The 20,237-nt window shown below is 58.4% G+C and overlaps 2 protein-coding genes across 2 annotated transcripts; both read right to left on the bottom strand.

The window, feature by feature from the left end:
* Window positions 1–1,735: 1,735 nt before the first annotated feature.
* LOC124522333 (beta-lactoglobulin) lies at window positions 1,736–5,171 on the bottom strand. Its single transcript, XM_047093709.1, has 6 exons — window positions 5,061–5,171; window positions 4,448–4,581; window positions 3,515–3,588; window positions 3,203–3,316; window positions 2,424–2,519; window positions 1,736–1,761 (listed from the first exon to the last, which is right to left on the bottom strand). The coding sequence occupies exons 1-6, from the start codon at window positions 5,169–5,171 to the stop codon at window positions 1,736–1,738; spliced, it is 555 nt and encodes a 184-aa protein (XP_046949665.1).
* A 2,043-nt stretch (window positions 5,172–7,214) lies between these two features.
* LOC124522332 (beta-lactoglobulin-2) lies at window positions 7,215–19,924 on the bottom strand. The gene is made up of 7 exons (XM_047093708.1): window positions 19,829–19,924; window positions 19,249–19,388; window positions 18,570–18,643; window positions 17,133–17,246; window positions 16,489–16,593; window positions 7,568–7,636; window positions 7,215–7,363 (listed from the first exon to the last, which is right to left on the bottom strand). The coding sequence occupies exons 1-7, from the start codon at window positions 19,922–19,924 to the stop codon at window positions 7,215–7,217; spliced, it is 747 nt and encodes a 248-aa protein (XP_046949664.1).
* Between the last annotated feature and the right edge of the window lie 313 nt (window positions 19,925–20,237).

The raw sequence follows: 20,237 nt of genomic DNA, 5'->3' as shown, positions 1-20,237 counted from the left end.
GGTAAGTAAAAATAGCGTATCTTTCTCTGGGATCCTTATGATGTCAAAGCTCCTTTTACGCCGTAGGGACGGGCTGTCTGTGTGTGTGTGCCACTTTTCTCACATAGGGGCCCCGGTCATAGGCTTGGATACATATCTTCACAGATGTGACGTGAACCCTTTATCGAGTTTGTCGACGACATTGAGTTCAGGTTTATACGTAATTTTGGCGAGGATGGTTTTGATGCGCCGAAAACATAATTACCATCTTTTCCCTTACTATGTGTGGGGTAGGATCTCATCCCATCCCATCCGTAGGGTAGGATGCACGGGGTGGGATTCCATCCCATGCTTCCACACACTGTAGAACTCTCAAGGTTTCTTGCTTATTTGGAATCAATCAGGAATTATTTTGAGATAATGCAAAGAGTTAGGTATCAAAACTTTTTTTTTTCTCTAAATATCTTGGCCATTTCCCCCAACAATGTTAATTGAATAAATAATGCCCCTTAAGACAGGCCCTTTGTACACCACATTGAGTTATTATACTTGTTAGGGTTTGTTTCTTGATCTTTCTTTCTGTCCCTGAGCTAACTCCCCACAATTGTAATCGCTGTACGTTCATATTTTGTTAGAATAACACAGTATTTGCATGACTTCTCTGTCAAACATTTCAAAACTTTTGTTCCTTTTAGATTCTGGTTTGCAGTTTGGGGTAAGGATCCCACTGGAACGTTGACTGGATTGCTCGGATAGACAGGTTAATTTGAAGATTATTAGATATTTATGACGTTGAAGGACTCTGCAGGAATATCCCATATCCATTTTCTCAAGTCGTTTCTCAGCGTCCCAGAGTAAGGATTTAAAAATTTTTTTCTCCCCGTACGGTCTGCAGATTTCTTGCCGAATGAGCAGGAAAGCGTCGTGTTTGAGCACCTGTTCGTCCCCAGGGGCTGAGGAAGCCACAGCCAGACATCCGGCTACCAGCTCGCCGTCGTGCCGGCCTCACGTGGCCGTGGATGTTGCCTTGCTGCGAGGCGTGGGTCTGGGAGGCCCTGTCTTTGCCCAGGGCGTATCTGGGGCGGGATCCGGTCACACCTGTCTCTGGCATTTCCAGACGGTAAGTATGGAGGCCCCTGACCCAGTTTCCTGACAGCCTGCCCTGCAGCGGGTGGTCCCCGGCTCACCTGGGCAGAGGGGGACGCCTTCCATCCGGGCACTGCCCTCGTAGTGGCCTTGACTTCCAGGGGACGGCGCTGGCATGTCTCATCTGTGGTGCAGGTGCACGGGCCTGTGTTGACCTGGCTCCTCTGGGGAGCACGGGCTGGTGCTGTGCTCACTCGGCGCCCTCTGACCTGGGCGGGGACTCGTTGCATCGGCTCACGGGGCCCAGGGCACCTCTCTGGAGCCATCCTAGCAGGACCCAGGTGGCGGGAGCAGGTCAGAGGGTACAGTCCAGCCCCTCGCAGGGTCGTGTCCCTGAAGGGACTCCACGGGTGGCCCCATCCGCCAGACTGCAGTGCTGTGTTCGCTGTGGCCCAGACTTCCGGGGGCCACCTGTCCCCTCCCAGAGCGTTCTCACGCCCCTGGGCCGGGCCGGGAGAGGCTGGGAGGCGGACAAGGTGGGGGCCAGGCCCAGGCTGGAGGGGCTGCCTCGGGGGGTTGGGAGGCACCGGAGCAAGCAAGGTGGGGGAAGCGGGGAGAGGCGAGGGCAGGGGGCAGGAGGGCCGGGCAGGTAGCCTCGGGCGGCCCTGACCTAGGCTTCAGCTGGAGGACACCGGGCTGTGGAGGGAAGAGAGCAGGATGGGGATATGCCGAGACTTTGTCCGTCCACTTAGAAATCACGCAAACACAGCTCGCAGCCCGTCCCTCTCTGGGATCACCTTGCCTCCTGCCATCCAGCACCCAAGGCAGCCACGTCCTGCCGTGGTCCCGGGGCCCTCACTTTGACCCCCAGACTCCACGACCCCGCCTGCCCCTCAGCCAGCCCCCCTCGTGGGTGACCCACAGCACGGCCGGGCTCCCCTGCTCTGGGCTCTCTTTTCCCAGCAGATCAGTGAACTGCCCTGTCGCCGCTGCCCTGTCCCCACTGCCCTGTCCCTGTGAAACCGCACAAGGGCTGGACAACGTGTCTGTCTCATTCCATCTACATGCATCGCACCCCCAAACAGCCTGGCCTGTGTTTGTTGATGGACTGAATGACGCACAGGGAAGGGAGGGTGAGGGGCCCTGCTGTGTGGCCTTGGCCTTATTTCTAAGCTTCTCTGAGCCTCAGTGTCTGAACCCACGGAATGGAGACGGATATTGTGCCCGGGTCACCACGTTACAGGGCGCCCAGCGCAGGCCTGCCCACATGGGCCCCGGAGAGGCTGGCCGTGGTTTTCTGTGCCCTGGTCTTATGCTCCCAGCGCGGCCTGGCGTCGGGGAAGCGTCCACGCACTCACCATCGAGATTGAAGACCGGGGCTTTGTGCAGTCGGAGCTCCCTAACGTACTCCAGGTACTTCCCCAGCCACGTGGGGTCCCCGGGCGTCGTTCTGGCTGGAATCACAGGGTCGGGTTGGGGGGACGCCGAGAGCCCACGGGCCCCGACCTTTCTCAGGGCCCCTCCTCCTACCGTCTGGCTGGTTGCCGCAATCTAGCCTTGGGCCGCCTCCCCCCTCCGAAAGCAGGTCCACCCTGGGCAGCCCAGGTGCAGCCCTAGCCCCTCGGGGGAGGGTCCCCGGGGGTCCTCCCTTCGCCCCGCAGCCTGCTGCCTGCAGGACCTGGCCGCCCCTCCCCGCTGCCCGCCCCCTGGGCTCTGGCTCTGGTGGGGCCCATCCCTGGGACAGCCCCTCCCCTCCGTCTGGTCTGGAGGACAAGGTGCGCCCCCCTCCCCACGAAGCTCACCGTCCACACCCTCCCCCCGTGACCCCCAGTCTTCTGTACGTGGCACTTCCACTTTCTGGAGCCTGATGTGACTCGGTGGCTTTTAGGCTCATAGGCTATCTCCCCGGCGAAGACAGGGGAGGGTTTCTGCTCTGGCGCAGTGTCCCCGCTCCCAGGACACAGGCGAAGCAGGCGGGAGATGGGCTGAATGAATTCCTGAGGGATTGAGCGGTGCGGGCAGGGATGCCCGACCTGAGGGGCGCCCACAGGGGTGCAGCTCTGAGTGGCCCGGGAGCCGCTGGCAGTGAGCACGGGGCCCGGCAGACGCCCCGGGGTCGGGGAGAGCCACCACCTACCCAGCAGTGCCCACAGGCTGGTGACCTCGCCGGCGTCCTCGAGGCGGACGTAAAGAACGAGGTTACTGTAGTCGGTGCCGACGAAGCAGACGTGTATGCTATTGCCTCCCTCCCCTGTGGGAGACCCCGGGCGGTGACAGGTGAGCCCTCTCTCCTCCGCTCCCAGACCCACCCCCAGGACAGCGCTGGGCACCGGGAGGGCATCTCCCTCCGGCACGGCGCTTCCCCCGTGACCCTGGTGCAGGGCATCGGGCGTCCCCTGCCCTCCCCTCGCCCAGCACGGCACCCAGGCTGGGGGCCTGGGCCACTCACAGGAGCCTTGGAACTGGCCTTGGAGCCCAGTCGGGTGGACGGTGACGTTGACTCCTTGGCACACGCCCTCTCCTCTGGGGAAAGAGGAGGGAGCGTTCCGGGGTCACGGCCTCTCCCTGTCTACTGGCACCGGACGGTGCCGGCTTGGGCTCTGCCCCCGGGGGCACTGGAGGCGCCCTGGCTGAGGTCCCAGGTGTCTGCCTGAATCCCTCGGCTACCTGGGTTCCCGAGGGTCACCCAGCAGGGAGGAAGAGGGTGGGCCCCTGAGGTGCCTGGACGGGGCTAGAGGGTAGGAGTGAGGAACCAGGGGCTTCCTGGTTTCTGGAACGGAACCAAAGCCCCCGGGACGACTTGCACCTGTCTGTCCTTGGCTCGGAGCCTCAGGTCTCTGGGTGGGTGGCCTGGTCCTGGCCGTCCCCGGTCACCTGGGCTCCACACGAAGACCAAGCCTTTTTGGCCCCCTGCCCCACGGTCTTCCTTTCTCACCTGGGGTGGGCGGGGGTGGGCTGGGTACCAGCAGACCCTGGGGCTGCACAGGCCAGCGCTGTGGTGTCTGTGGCCCAGCGCAGGCAAGGACGTGGCTCTCACTGTCGTCAAGGCCACCGGTGCAGAGTGTTGTAAGTGTCTCTGGGTTCAACACGGCTCGTCACTGCCATAGATGTTCCTGACCAACTGACTGCTGTGCTGCCCCGGCCCCTCCAGCTCACAAGGCGGGAAGGGACGCCGGCGGCCGAGGACCGGGCCCCGTGTGTCTCCCCATGGCCCCTGTCGCAAAGCTTTGGGGGCTTCTAAAGTGAAACCTCCTACCTCTCAGGACGGTCTCGAGCCTGCAGCTCGGTGCCCCGTGTCCCTCCGGGTCCAACCCCTGGTCCTTGTTCCCTGGGAGGCCCCTGGGTAGACCACCCCGTGAGGAGCTGCAGGCGCCACGCTTACGTCCAGAACAAGACGAACGTCACATCCTCATCCCGGGTCCAGATGGAATGGAGGCCGAGCCTCAGGGGGTCGGCTGGGGAGACCAGGTGTGCACGGCTAGAGGCCAGCCGGATGGTCAGCCAGCGCCCCTCCACCTGCGGGTGTGCGGGGGGGGGGGGTCAGCGTGGGGGACAAGTGGCCCGTCCCTGTTGCAAATGCCCTTCCCTGTCAGGCCGCCCTCTGGGTCCCCTGGGCCCCTGCCTGCTGCCTCTCCCTTCCCTGCCCCCTTCAGCTCCTCCCGTGTCTGGTCCAGGCTCCGTCCTCTGTTGGCCTGGACCTGGGGAGGGGGGGACTGTCCTGGGGCCACCACCGAGGCCCGGGGTTGCTCCTGCCAGCCAGCACCAGCCACGACCCCCGCGGTGGTGGGCAATGGGCAGGTCCCTTCCCGTCCCAAGGGTGACAGTGCTCAGCTGGGTGCCCGGTGGCCTGGGCAGATGCTGGGCCTGGGCTGGGGACGCCCCTGCCCCTCACGTGGCCTCTCTCCTTGGCTCCTGCTGGCGGAGTGCCACCACGAGACACCAGGACCCTCATCCCTGTCCCAGGGCCGAGCTGGGACCCGACCCGGCTCGGTTACCTTCTGGGCATTAAAGCCTGGCTGTACGGGCACCTCTTCTAGCGTCTGCTGGGCACAAGCCAGGCCCAGGCTGAGGGCCAGCAGCAGGAGTGGCCCTCTCTGGGGGACCATGACCGCGGGGCCCAGAGCGGGGAGAGGTCGGGCAGCTCCCATCCCTTCCTTGTATGTGTCCTCCAGAGGCCTCTCGTCTGGACAGCTGCCCTGGCCAGTCCTGCCGTCTGGCCCGGGCCCCTGAGCACCCAGAATGCCTCCCACAGGAGGCCGTGGCCTCCCGACACCCACCTGTGTCTGAAGGGCGTGAAGGGTGTCATCTGACCTGGGGGGCGGGTGCTGTCAGAGCAGTTTACCTACATTGCTGGCTTCCTGGAGGCGTCGGCTCACCCCAGGGCTCGGCTCCCTCCTCCCGGTCTGTGCTCCCCCGGGGGCTCCCACCCCCCATTCCTCCCTCCTCCCGGTCTGTGCTCCCCCGGGGGCTCCCACCCCTCAGTCCTCCCTCCTCCCGGCCTGTGCTCCCACTGGGGGCTCCCACCCCCCAGTCCTCCCTCCTCCCGGCCTGTGCTCCCACTGGGGGCTCCCACCCCCCGGTCCTCCCTCCTCCCAGCCTGTGCTCCCCCTGGGGGCTCCCACCCCCCAGTCCTCCTTCCTCCCGGCCTGTGCTCCCCCTGGGGGCTCCCACCCCCCAGTCCTCCCTCCTCCCGGCCTGTGCTCCCCCTGGGGGCTCCCACCTCCTATTCCTCCCTCCTCCCGGTCTGTGCTCCCACTGGGGGCTCCCACCCCCGGTCCTCCCTCCTCCCGGCCTGTGCTCCCTCTGGGGGCTCCCATCCCCTGGTCCTCCCTCCTCCCGGCCTGTGCTCCCCTGGGGGCTCCCACCTCCCATTCCTCTCTCCTCCTGGCCTGTGCTCCCCCTGGGGCTCCCACCCCTCAATCCTCCCTCCTCCCAACCTGTGCTCCCCTGGGGGCTCCCACCCCTCAGTCCTCCCTCCTCCCGGCCTGTGCTCCCCCTGGGGCTCCCACCCCCCAGTCCTCCCTCCTCCCGGCCTGTGCTCCCACTGGGGGCTCCCACCTCCCATTCCTCCCTCCTCCTGGTCTGTGCTCCCCTGGGGGCTCCCACCCCCCGGTCCTCCCTCCTCCCGGCCTGTGCTCCCCTGGGGGCTCCCACCTCCCATTCCTCCCTCCTCCTGGTCTGTGCTCCCCCTGGGGGCTCCCACCTCCCATTCTTCCCTCCTCCCGGTCTGTGCTCCCCTGGGGGCTCCCACCCCCCGGTCCTCCCTCCTCCCGGCATGTGTTTCCCTGGGGGCTCCCACCTCCCATTCCTCCCTCCTCCTGGTCTGTGCTCCGCTGGGGGCTCCGACCCGCCAGTCCTCCCTCCTCCCGGCCTGTGCTCCCCCTGGGGGCTCCCACCCCCCAGTCCTCCCTCCTCACCTCCCACTGTCCCAGGGGGTGTGGTGGGGAGTGACAGCTGGAAGGCACATAATCCCTGAGGACAGCGCTCAGCACGCCTGCCAGAATCCAGTTCCGGGCGACGTTTGTTCCTATTCATGACGAGCATGTCTCGTACCCAACACCCCCTCTCCAACCCCATGGCCACTTGGACCAGGCCGCCCACCCCCCTCTCCCGGGACCCTCTGAGCTGCACGACCCAGCTGGCTGGACGCTGTCCGATGGCCACCCCCCTCAGTCTAGTCCACAGTGTGGGGTTCTTTCATACCCTCCCCGCTTTTTCTAAGAGGAAAGCAGCCTTTCAGGGAGCTGTGCCTGCTGGAGTCAGGCCCTATGTGGGTCACGGCCGGCGCGAGAACCGGTCGGCCTGGGTTTCCCAGGTGGGGCTGCGGGATCCCCTTCCATCCGCCCTCTGGGAGCAGAGGCCACGCAGACGGGCACCCCCATCCCGGGGCTGTGAGGGGACGCCCCAGGAGCGGCAGGAAAGCCGGGGGACCCGTCAACCCTGGGCTTTCTGGGGACACGGCCGGGCTGAGCCCGGTGGCTGGCGGGGCAGGGGATGTGATGTTTCGGCTGTAGTTTTCCAGGGGTTTGATGTCAGATACAGCACGTGGGTGGGAACTCCTTCCGTAACTTGGGGTCCCATCCTTGGATCTGGTCCTGGTCTCCACCCCCAGGTGGCATTGAGTTGTTTCGGGGGTTAGGACCTCCCAGTCACACGGGAGGGCCAGAGTCCCGCTCCCAGAAATCGTCCTGGAATGCGCCCCCCCCCCCGAAGCGGGTGTAGGGGTCCGGGGGAGAGCCGTGGTCCGGGAGGCCAGGGGGCAGGTGTGAGGCCTGCGGGGAGCACGTCCCAGGCTGAGCTGGACCCCAGGGCCCGGAGCCCGGAGCCAGGCCGACGGAAGCAGCCTCGGAGCGTCTGACCTCGTGACAGAGTAAAAGACGGGCTTTACCACTGAGCCCCAGACCCCAAAGGCGGGGAAGCTTCTGGAGCCGGACGAGGGCCTGAAGGACAGCGATTGTGTCCATCGGAAGGAGAAACAGGAGAACGGCCCAGAAACCCTGACCATGAAGGGGCTGGCGCAGCTGCGGGCCACAGCCTGTCACCGAGCGGGCCTCCGGCACACTCCAGGCAGCTGCGGGCACAGGGAGATGGAGACTGTGAGGTTGACAGACTTGTGGAACTTAGTTCCCGTCTGGGGGCTCCACACAGAGCCACACAAGTGACAGGTCACATGCTGCCCGTCTGTCGGAAAGGGTTGGCCGCCAAGCTGTGCGCTGGGGGGGGGGGGGGGGGGGGGGCTGGGTGAAGGGAGGAGGGAACAGTTTCCGGTGGGTGGAACAGCATGGGTGAGACCCCTGAGGCAGGCAGGGGACGGCCGACTGAGTGAGGAGAGGTCCGAGCGGCGTGGGAACGCGGACGTTTGCTGAAGGTGCGGAGGCTCCGTGAGGTCACCGAGGCCAGGTCACAGGAGCCCCTGGACCACGTGCATAATGTGGATTTTGTCTTCGTGGTGGCGGCTGGTGGAGGGACACAAGCGGGGTGACATTTTGGCGATGTTCCTGGGCCGTGAGGCCGTGGGGGTCGCCCGCTCTCCCCAAGGCCAGGCTGGCGGGGGGGGGGAGGTGAGCTCGGACTCCGCCCCGAGGCTGCCCTTTCCTGTGGCCACCTCCTCTCTTGCCCTGGGAGCCGCAGGACTGTCAGCCCCCCACCCCATGGACAGGCCTGCTGCTCTTACCATCATGATGCCCACCTGTGTCTGATGGGGGAGGTGCTGCCCGGCCCTGCCTTTCTGGGGCCCGCCATCACCCACAGACACAGTGAGACCACCAGCTCCTGACCACAGAGAGGTCACTCGTGCCTTCACCAAAGGAGTGTCCCCGCGGGCAACCCCGGGTGGGCCCTGGGATCTCAGGTGACAGCTCACAGCTCCTCTGGGCCTTCCTCTGCCCTGGGAGGGGTCTAGGGTGTGCATCCTGGGGTGGGTCTTGGGGACAGGACGGCCGTGCTGGACAGGACGGCAGGCACCTGGGCAGGTGATTCTGTGCTCACGCACGATGGTCACTGTGCACGCCTGGCCTTGGTGGCCCCGGGACCGTCACGGCCATGTCGGAGGCTAACCCAGAAAGCCCTGGTTGGCTTAAACGCGTGGCTGACGCATCCTGGCAGACTAGAGATCAAGCCCGCGCTGTGGGAGCCGCCGAAGGACTCTAATGAGAGTGATAGTCCAAAGTGGCTGCTTACGGGAGGGTTCGAGGGTGGCCTAGAGTTTCCCGAGTTAAGGTGCCGCAGGACGTTTGAGCCACTCGGGTAGAGTGTCCCGCCAGTCTCTGTACAGCTCGGCCCAGGGCGTGTTTACGCACTAAGAGGGCTCGGGTGCCACCAAGTGGCCATCCTGGGGACATCAACGCCCGTCACCATGGAGCCACCAGTATCTTTTCCTTCTGTGGGAGCAAGTCTCTGCATTTGAGTTCAATCTTTCCGATTTCAAAGTGAGAAAACCCACGAGATGTCTTGCTTAGCAGTGAGCTGACACTTTCCCCTTGGGTTTGAAACTACTCATTCTGTGCGCGCTTCAGCTCCAGTCCTGCCGATGCTTCTGGTAGGTCACCGATTTCCTTCTTGCGTTAGGGTAACAGAGAGGGCGAGGCATCCCTCTGCGGCGACACCAGATCGTGAAACCCTGGAGGCCGATCCGTCATCAGTGTGGCTGGTGACTCCACCCGTGAGGTCCCGGAGCCACATGCCCCCTGAGGCCCCGGAAGACACAGCCCTGAGCTGCTCCCGAGCTTGGCGCTTAAGGCGGGAAACAGACTTCAATTTTTTAAAAGATAGGGACGGGCCACGGAAAGGACCACAACGGCTGTCTATGGGAGTGTGGGTCGTGGGGACTGGTGTTCTGTGATGTGGGAAACAAAGGCATAAGGAAAAGCTTAAATTTCCTCACTGAGTCCAGCCCCTGGACAAGTCCCTGGGACAGGCAGAGTCACCGCCCTCTGGGAGCCCAGCTGCCTCGGTGATGACACTTCGCCAGGGGCAAAAGGCGATCTTAGCTTAACCTCATCCCGACCTCCGGGATCCTGTAAGTGTCCTTTATCACGTAAAAATCCTTTTGGAAACATCCTTCACCTCTACCCCCCAAGATATAAGGTAGCAATCAAACTCCAAGCGTAAAGTCCCCTGATACGCATCTGAAAGGTCTCATGACTGAGGGTTTGCTAAACGGTAATACGTGACCTTTTCCTAACAATAGTGAGCCCTCTCGGGGCCCTGGAAACCTTGCTCCCAAATCCCTTGGAGGCCTGTGCTGTCCCCAGCCCCCTCCAGACTTGGCGGTGGGTAAGCAGTCGCTTCTCACAGCTCTTCCTGCCCACGGACCTGTCCCCGTGCTTTCATAAAGCACCAAAGATGTCTCAAGAATTCTTTCATGAGACTTTTTGTCGCACAGGGCTTTACGACTGTTTGCTCTGAACCCCAATATCTCCGCATCCTTCTGGAGTGGAACAGGTGTCCCGTTGTCACAGCTCCCCACCCAACCCCCGACCAGGCAGCTCAGCTGAAGGGTTTCGAAGGGAGCAGCTGACAATTAGGCGGAAAGTGGGCAGTAGCAGAATCTCCAAGGTGCCCCCTGGCTAGTCAAGCAGAGCCGGGCTGTGATTTGGAGGGGAAAAAAGGCTCCTTCCTAGGAGGAAACCCGTGGAGAATGAGACAAGCAGAGGCCACTGTGTGCTGGGAGCCTTGCCTGAGCTCGATCACAAATTAGGAAGGGTTTAGCATGGTTTTAGGGATGCCCCACTCTGGATTTTAAAAACTGGAGTTTTAAAAATTCTCCAGACAGCAAGGTCAGTTGGGTGTATTTGTGCGAATCTATTTCTGGGTCCTTTGCTCTGTTCTACTGATCTGTGGGTCTGTGCCTCTGCAAATACCACAGTCTTGATTGTTTGAGTTGTATCATAAGATTTAAAATTTGACAGTTTCCATTTTATTATTTTTTCTAAGTTATTTTAGATACTCTAGTACTTTGCCTTCCCATATGTATCTTAGAATAATCTTAACTATGTCTACAAAACACCCCCCTAGGATTTTGATAGGAATGGTACTAAAAAACATATATCAACTTGAGGAGAATTGACGTCTCTGCTCTGTTGAGCCTTTCAACTCATAAACACAGTAAGTCTGCTTATTTGGACCTTCCTTGGTTTCCTTTAGCAAGATTGCATAGTCTCCAACATACAGATTCTGTATATGTCTCATTAGATTTACATTGAAGTGTTCCACTCTTTTGGGAGTGATTATAAATGGTGTGATATATATATATAGATATATATAGATATATATATAGATATATATATAGATATAGATATATATAATTTTTTTTGAGAGAGAGACAGACAGACAGACCATGAGCAGGGTAGAAGGGCAGAGGTGGGGAGAGAGAGAGAATCTTAAGCAAGCTCCATGCTTAGCGTGGAGCCCGACTCAGGACTCCATCTCATGACCGTGGGATCATGACCTGAGGCGAAATCAAGAGTCAGACCCTCAACCAACTGAGCCACCCAGGCGCCTACAAATGGTGCTGGTTTTTTATTTCCGTGTCTATATGTGCATTGCTAGTATGTAGAAATGTAATTGATTTTTGTATGTTTATCTTGTATCCTGCCACGTTGGTGATCTCATTAATTCTAGGAGATTTTGTTGTTTTCGTTGATTCCTTAAGATTTTCTACATAAATGTGTCATCTGCAAATAGAGATACTTTCATTTCTTCCTTTAAGATCTGTATGTCTTTTGTTACCTTTTCTTGACTTCTTGCCCTGGCTAGAGCTTCCTGCGCTCTGATGAATAAGAGAGTTGGGAGCAGGTGTCCTTGCCACTTTCCTGAGTATTCACCATCCATTCATCATTGATGAGAGTCTTCATCATTTCCCAGTAAGTACCACGTTTCTAAGTTTTATGTAGATGCCTTGATCAAGCTGAAGAAGCTCCCTCTATTCCTACGTTTCTGAGTTTTTAAAAAAAAATCATGAAGGAATGCCAAATTTTGTCAGATGCTTTTTCTACGTTGATTGATGTGATCATATAATTTTTCCTTGTTAGCCTACTAATACAGAGGGTTACACTGATTGGTTTTCAAGTGCTGAAGGAGCCCTGCATCCCTGGCATAAATCCCACTTTGTTATGGTGTATAATTCTTTTTTTTTACGTTGCTGAATTCCATTTGTTAATATTTTGTTAAGAATTGCATCTATATTGATAAGAAACATTAGGCTGTAGTTTTCCTTTTTTTAAAAAAAAATCTTTGTGGGCTTTTGGTATCAGAGTAATATCAGCTTCATAAAATGAACTGAAAAATGTCCTTTCCTCTTTTATTTTCTGCAAGAGGTTTTGTAGCATTCACACTAATTCTTTACAAAGTTAGTGTCATTCTCCTGTGAAATCACCTGGACCTGGAAATGTCTCTTTGTGGAATTTTAAAATTAGGAACTCAATTTTCTCAATAGGTGTAGGGCTATTCAAATTATCTAGTTCATATTGGATGAGTTGTGGTAGTTTGTATTTTTCTTTTTTTTAATTTTATTTTTTATTTTTTAAAATTTACATCCAAATTAGTTAGCATATAGTGCAACAGTGATTTCAGGAGTAGATTCCTTAGTGCCCCTGACCCATTTAGCCCATCCCCCCTCCCACAACCCCTCCCGTAACCCTCAGTTTGTTCTCCATATTTATGAGTCTCTTGTTTTGTCCCCTTCCCAGTTTTTATATGATTTTTGCTTCCCTTCCCTTATATTCATCTGTTTCATCTCTTAAAGTCCTCATATGAGTGAAGTCATATGATTTTTGTCTTTCTCTAATTTCGCTTAGCACATACCCTCTAGTTCCTCCCATGGAGTTGCAAATGACAAGATTTCATTCTTTTTGATTACCAAGTGATGCTCCATTGTATCTATATACCACATCTTCTTTATCCATTCATCCATCGATGGACATGTGGGCTCTTTCCAGACTTTGGCTATTGTCGATAGCGCTGCTATAAACATGGGGGTGCATGTGCCCCTTCGAAACAGCACACCTGTGTCCCTTGGGTAAATACCTAGTAGTGCAATTGCTGGGTCATAGGGTAGTTCTATTTTTAGTTTTTTGAGGAACCTCCAGACTGTTTTCCAGAGCGGCTGCCCCAGCTTGCGTTCCCGGGTAGTTTGTATTTTTCAAGGAACTGGTCCATTTCATCTAAGTTGTCAAATGTATGTATACAGAAGCATTCATAGTATTGCCTTATTATCCTTTGATTCCTGCAGTGGCTGTGATGATATCCCTTCTTTCATTCCTGAGTTAAAATTTGTATCTTCTCTCCTTCGCGCTTTGTCAGTCATGCTAGATGTTTCCTTGCCAGTGTTTATGCTTTTCCTTTCTTATGATTATCTTACTGCGCTAAGACATTCAGCATGATGTTGAAGAGGAAAACTGGCAGAGGCCGACCTTACTTTGCTGTCAGTCTTAGGGGGAAGCAGTTAGTCTCTCACCATTAAGAATGATGTCAGCTGCTTACTTTTTTTTTGTTTTGTCTGTTTTGTTTCATTTTGTTTTGTTAATGATCAGTTTAGGGATGTTAAGGGTTGCATTTTTGGCTTCCTCGTTGAGTGACTTCTGGCCAATGGTTGGGGGAGGGGGGGAGGGGGTGCCGGGTGGGATGTGTGTGCCTTTCAGGGTGGAGCATTGAGCAACGGTTTGAGGCCCTGTGGGTGTCTGTGTTTTCCCTGTAGCGTGGTGACCAACAACCTCCTGGGGGTGACTGTTTGATCACCTGGATCCTTGAGTGGCCCTGAGGTGCAGTATCCCTGCTAACCTGTGACGGGAATTGCACGTAAACAATCAATAAATCTGATGTTTGCAGCCACTGAGATTTTAAGTTCATTTGTTAATGCAGCATAAACCAGCTTCTGTTGAATGACTCTCTTGATACGTGAGAACTTTACCTCATGAGAGGGTATGATATTTTTGAAATATGTATATATATTTTTTAATGTTTATTTATTTTTGGGACAAAGAGAGAAAGCACGAGCAGGTGAGGGGCAGAGAGAGAGGGAGACACAGAATCGGAAGCAGCTCCAGGCTCCAAGCTGTCAGCACAGAGCCCGATGCGGGGCTCAAACTCACCAACCGAGAGATCATGACCTAAGCTGAAGTCGGACACTCAACCGACTGAGCCCCCCAGGCGTCCCGAAATATATTTTAAAAAATCAATTAAAAGTGCTTATATGCACATGTCACCCTTAGTCTCTTAGCCAGTGAGTTTTTGGTATTTCCTAATATGGAAATGTCCTTCACTGTCTGGGTTAAATCATGATGTATTGAATTCATTGTTGGATTCAGCCTGCTAATAAATTATTCAGACATTTGTCTTTGTTGCAAAAGGATGGTTGTCCTCTCCTTTCTTCTCTTGTACCCTCATCCCCCAGCTCTGTTATAGGAGAATCCAGCAATTTCCCACCCATCTATGTCTACACCCTGGAACGACTGCGTGATCCAGGAACCATCTGATGGCAGTGTGCTGGTTCTCACCCATACGTTCAGAAGATCTGGAACTGTTTCTTATTTTCTATAGTTATTGTTCTTTTAAAGTTTTCTTGGTAAAAATTAAACATAGAGATGTCATGCAACCCAGAAATTCCACTTGTAGGTACTTACCTGAAGAAAATGAAAACACTAATTCCAAAAGATACACGTACCCCATGATCACGGCAGCACCATTTACGATGGCCAAGATGGGCAGCCGCCCAAATGTCCTCCATAGGCGAACGGATAAAGAAGATGGGTGTGTATGCAATGGAATATTACCTAGCCATAAAAAAGAGTGAAATCTTGCCACTTGTGACAACGTGGATGGACCTAGAGTGTATTATGATAACTGAAAGACAGAGAAAGACAAGCACCATTTGATTTCACTCATATGTGGAATCTAAAAAACAAAACAAATGAAGAAACAAACCACAAAGCAAAACACGAAGACATAAATACATAAATACAGAACCACAAACTGGTGGTTCCCAGAGAGGGGGAGGCGGGAGGGAGTTGGACAGAAGAGGGGAAGGGGGTTGAGCTGTGCCAACTTCCGGTTATAAAATGAATAAGTCACGGGATGGGAAGTACAGGTAATACAGCCCATAATCCTGTAACAACCCTGTGCCGTGACAGGTGGTGAGCATTCTGTAGGGTACAGCTGCTGAATCACGACAGTGTACCCCTGAACCTAATAGCATTATGTCAACTGTTCCTTAATTAAACATTTTTTACAAATCTTGTTCGAGTTTTCCTTTTAGCCAATATTGGTAATCGATCTTTTTTTAGAAATGTTCCGTTCCATCTATATTTTAAAAACTTCAGGGGCGCCTGGGTGGCTCAGTCGGTTAAGCGTCCCGACTTTGGCTCAGTTCATGATCTCGCGGTTCGTGGGTTCGAGCCCCGCGTCAGGCTCTGGGCTGACAGCTCGGAGCCGGGAGCCTGCTGTAACATAAATGTTACATAAAATGTAACATAAAATGACATATAACATGTGTATATAACTGGGCACATATATAAACATGTGTATATATTGTTATATGTAAAGTTTGTTATTTGAAAATCCCTGTTTCTGTGGCTCTGTACATTAAAGTCAGTGGAAAACAAGTTTCTTTCCACCTCTGCTGCCTTCGCCCAGACCACGACCCGGGGGAAATCTCTGTCATATCATCCAGGGCAGAGCCACGCACTCACAGGCACATGACGCTTGAAGCCCCGGGACTTCCCGGTGGTAGCGATCGTGCTCAAGTTCCTGGAAGACGACCTGGAGGGTCATGGGCCGCATTTTGCAGAGAGCATGGAATTGGATCGGAAAGTAACTTACTGATAGTTTTCTGTCAATATTGACTAGGTGACGTGACCAGCGAGTTTTCATTTCTCATCCTTTGTGGAGTTTGGGTGCTGCCCCACAGTATGAACTGGCAGGCTGCCCCTGTGCCCTCTTATCTCCTTCTTCAGGTTGAAAAGAGCCCCCCCATCATGTGTGCTGGTCCCCAAATGTGATGGGCTGTTCAGGTGCAGAAGCCCGAACCCCGCCCCGGCCTGCGCCTCACCCCCCGCCATCCCCACTCATCCCCAGACACGCAAGGCCAGGAAAGACCCAGGCAGACTGTTCCCTGCTTTATTTCTTTATTGCTGGAGGGGGAGGGGCTCAGGGCAGGAGACCCCAGGCTGGGACCCCCCCACCCCAGGAGCCTGGGGGCTGGATGAACAGGTCCGGCAGGTCCGGTCCCTGAGTCCCCCCGACGGGGCTGGAAGGGGTGTCGTCCTCTCTGGGCCCTGAAACGGACCAGGGCTCCCCTGTGATTCCTGGGGAGCCTGTCGGACCCTCGCCGGCCCCTCCCAGCCTGGGGGTGAGGGACGGCCTCTCCACCTCAGGCTGAGTGCTGGTCACCCCACGCCCTTGCCCAGAAGAGCCCATGGGGACGTCCGCATGGGGGCTCGACCGGGACACAGGAACGACATCCCACAAAGGCCATTCGAGAGAGTGGATACACAGCCAGCCCGGCCCCCGCGGTCAGCAGGAGAGACGCCGGGTTCCAGCCATTCCCGCAGAGGGGCCGGGCCCGACGGAGGGGAGCTGGGGTCCCCCGGGACGCCCCCCACCCGTGCACGTGCCCAGGACGTGGGGGCAGGGCTGCTACGTTACCCCAGGAGGCGGGTCGGGCAGGAGCTCACCTACCTAGACGCGGCACTGCTCTGCAGGAGGAGAGAGAGCCGGGGGGGGGGAGAGGTCACAGGTCGCCGGGGCAGCCCTGGGCCCAGAGGGGTGGGAGGGGGACCCCGCCCCAGGGGCTCTGCACCCCCTCCCCAACCCGGGAATGGGGACCAATGATGAAGGATGACGCTGTCCTGATTTCTACAGAACCACTGATGGGTCCCAGAGCTGGGACAGCAAGCCCAGGAGGGGGCAACCGAGGGCAGAGCTAACCCTTCCCCTGGGTCAGGTCCAGGATGATCCGGACGTGCACGGGCAGAGTCTGGAGGGCTCTGTCGAATTTCTCCATGACCTCGTTGTCGGCCTTCAGGGTCCTGGCTGGGGGGGCGTTGGGGGGGGGCAGTGGGTCAGTCCCTGGGCCGCGGGGCTTTGATGACACTGGGGAGCCCGAGGTCCCCCCCGTCCAGAGAGCAAGTGCAGGAAGGACACACTGGCGTCCTGAGGTCAGCTCCCGGGGTGGCCTCCGGGGCTCAGCCCCCCTGCCCTCCAGCGTCCCTGCCCCTCCCCCGGCCCAGTCCCAGGATAGCACCGGGGGGGTCTGCATGGACACAGGACAAGAGGGCCCACAGCCCCCGGGCCATCAGCTGTCCTGCCGCATCAAGACACCGTGAGTCAACTGGCCAGGGAGCGTCCTGCTGGCCCAGAGCCCACGGTCCCCTCGGGAGCCCTGGGAGAGAGCACCTGAGAACAATGGTAGGGTTCCCCGTGTGGACGACTCCACATCGGATCACACCCCAGGACCTTTGCTAACGTGAGCCATGGAGGCCAGGAGGCAGCCCTGCTCCCTTCCTCCCACCGGGGCCCCCGGGGTGCTCACGAGCCACGCCTTGGAGGGTGGCCCCGGGGCGGCTACGCACCCAGGTACTGGCACATCATGCCGTTCTCCATGCCGGGCGCTGGGGCCTCCATGCAGAAAAACATGTAGTGGGTGTAGTCAGTGTCCAGCACGGAGATCTTTCTTTCCCCCTGGTCTGGAGAAGAGGCCGGAACAGAGACCTGAGATCCGGCCCACGACCCCCCTCGCCACCTCGGGCCTCCCCTTCACCTGCCGTGCATTTCCACGGCCCACACCTGGCAGGGACCCCGCGGGGGGCCCTCCGAGCGGCCCTGGCTGCGCCGGACCGGCACCCCCTGCACTTGGGCCGAGACCGTGGGCATGTCTTTCAAAATCCGCACGGCAGCAAAGCCTTCTGGGATTTTCTGCCCTGCTTGGCCCAAGGCTCGTCCCCACTTCTGGCTGTGCCCTTCAACCTTTCAGATATTCGTGCACACGCTCAGGCGCTAAGACCCAGGTGACCCCCCCCCCAATTCCTGTGACAGGTGCCCAGGTCCTGGGAGCGATGACAAAATAATCCAGAACCGGAGCCCCACTGGAGTCGCGGCTCTACGTGGACATCAATGGGCAGAAGGAAATGGAGAATTATCGCGGTGGGTAGGGCCGTGATGTCTGTTTTTCAAAGGTGGGGAGCCAACGGAAGCGCGTGGGGACCCCAAGTCTGTGGGGCCGTGGGCCTGGCAGGGCTCGGAGCAGGACAGCGGCGGGTGGGCCAGCAGTGTCCCTGCCGGGCACCGCCCAGCTCTTCGGAGGCCCCCGTCACCTTCCCAGGATGACCCGAGGTCCTGCTGGAAAGCCTGCTCATAGCTTAAGAATGGGAGGTGCTGGGGTGGGTGCTCGGTGGCCGTCCTTGGTGGCAGAGGAGGGCTGGAAGCTAGGGGGTGGGCCCGGGGCCCGCCCCGGATGAGGCCTCTAGGCCCAGGAGACAGGGCCCGGGCAGAAAGGCTGGAGTTGAGGCCCAGAACGTTCCAGAAGCAGGTTCCAGGATTGACCGGCAAATCCACAGGGTGTTTGCCCACCGGTCTGGTTTATTTGGGTATTTTTAAGGAGCCACAGGCCGCTGGTCCCTGAGCAGGGGAGTTGCCGCAGGCCTGCCCTCAGGCGTTCCCTGCGAGGACCGAACCTGCCCGGGTTCGCAGGGAACCAGATGCCTCTCCGCCGTCTTCCTACCTGAGCAGGGAGCCAAGGGGCCTGGAGGAGACTGAGCCCCAGAGGCGGGGGCTGGTCCCCAGGCCTCATCCACCCCCCCCTCCCCGGGAGTGCCCTTTGCGATGTAGGGTAGGAGAAGCTGGGCCTGGCGTTCAGGGCAGGCCACACACCCCTCTGACTCTTCCCTGCCGTCAGGACGTGGCGGGGGTCGGGGGTGGGGGGTTCAGAGCGGGAGGGAGCACTCTGTCCACGGCACCTAAGGGGGGCTGACCAGGGGGTGGCCCCACGGGCACGGGGTGGGGGCACTTACAGTCGACCGTGAACACGGCTGGGTCCTCGGTCCTCTGGGCCATGATGTTCCCCTCGATGCATGCGTGGTTTTCCCTGAAAAGCCAGAGTGGTGGGGGTCACCCCCGAACCCCAGTGGAGGGACAGGAGCTGGGCTCCAGGAAGCGTCCACAGACCCTGAGGACACCCAGCCCTAGGCCGGCTGTGAGCAAGGCCATGAGGTGTTGGCCCAAATGTGAGTGGCCCTGTGGCCTTGAGCAGGTGACTCGGACAAGGTGACAATGGGATAGACGAAGCCAGCCCAGAAAGCTGCTGGGGGTGGGGGGCGGGGGCTAGCTCAGAACTGACCCCGTCCACGGGGGGATTGGTCACAGTGCCTCTAAGGATCTCATCACCGATCACAGTGAGAATTCCTTGGGTACCCCGGCCCTCTCTCCAGGGCAGACAGGGCTCGTGGCAGGAACCGCCCAGGCCCCCAGGGCCCCAGCCCCAGCTGACCGGCGGCCTCCACACGGGCCTCTCTGCACACTGACCTGCGGCCGCCCTGTGTGATCGGCCCGTCGGCCCGGAGCCATAGGCTGGGCCTCCGAGGCCACCGGGAACCACCCACACGGAGCCAGCTCCCGTCAGGACCCTGCCCGCCCGCCCGCCCTGGGCCCAGGCCCTCGCCGGCCCCCAGCCCGGGGGCCTCGGTCACCCACCATTTGCGCAGAATGATCTCCAGGTTGTCCCCGGGCGTGGGTCTCAGCTCCTGGATGTACACTCTCAGCGGGGCGGTCTCCGAGTCCAGGAGGGAGATGTCGCTGGCCGCCATGGCCATGGAGTGCCACGTCCCAGCCACCTGGAGAGGGGCCTGAGCTGCCATCGGGGGCGGGGAGGCGGCCCCGGCCCCACAGCGGGCTCTCCTTCCGACCCGCCTGCTGGTTTGTCCCCTACACTCCGGGGTTTCTCGAGTGGGATCGCGATTGTGGTACGTCAGGACTCAGGGCGCATCTGAGGACCTCCTACCGTGTGCCAACACCCCAAGGGGTTCTGGCATATTTGCAATAGCTGCCCTCTCCCCCCAGCGCTGTCCTGGGTGAGCTCCTTTTCGGAGTGTGGCAGAGTCATGGGTGACTCCGCCCGGGAGTGAGAGGGAAACAGGCAGGTGGTCGGAGCCAGCGTTTGGGGGGACAAAGGCCTGGCCTAGCTCTATGCCTCGTCTGGTCTTCCCTTAGATTTCTGCAGTCAGGCCTTCCTGCCCTCTGTAGGCCCCCCAGCACCCACCCCACACGCCCACACCTGTCTTATATCCAGGTCCTCCATGGTCGGGGGGATGGTGGCGGCCTGGAGGCCACACACGAGGGCCAGGCCCAGGGCGAGCAGGAGGCACTTCATGGCTGCGGCTCGGGTGGCGCTGAGCTCCCGGGACTGAGGAAGGCCAGGCCGCGGGCTCGGGCCCTTATATGGGGGCCGGGGCCTGCAAGTCAGGACCTCTGGGACCCCAGCCATGCGGTTCCCCGAATGCCCCGTGGCTTATCCTCAAGGTCCCGAGGACATCATCTTCCAGGACAGCCTGAGGCCCTCTTCCAGTGCCACTGACTCCCCCACTCCAGTCCAAACAGGAAGGCCCCTGTGTCCCTGAGGCCTGGACGGTTCCTGGTAGGCCCCAGAGGGGTAGGTCTGGGGCGTGGGTCCAGGCTGGTCGCCA

This window comes from Lynx rufus, unplaced genomic scaffold (assembly GCF_022079265.1).
Source record: "Lynx rufus isolate CCGP_SWC_20201006 ecotype Redwood Valley unplaced genomic scaffold, mLynRuf1.p SCAF_36, whole genome shotgun sequence".
Classification (NCBI taxonomy): domain Eukaryota; kingdom Metazoa; phylum Chordata; class Mammalia; order Carnivora; family Felidae; genus Lynx; species Lynx rufus.
The sequence above is the reverse complement of the archived record's forward strand: the minus strand, read 5'-3'. Positions and strand labels throughout refer to the sequence as shown.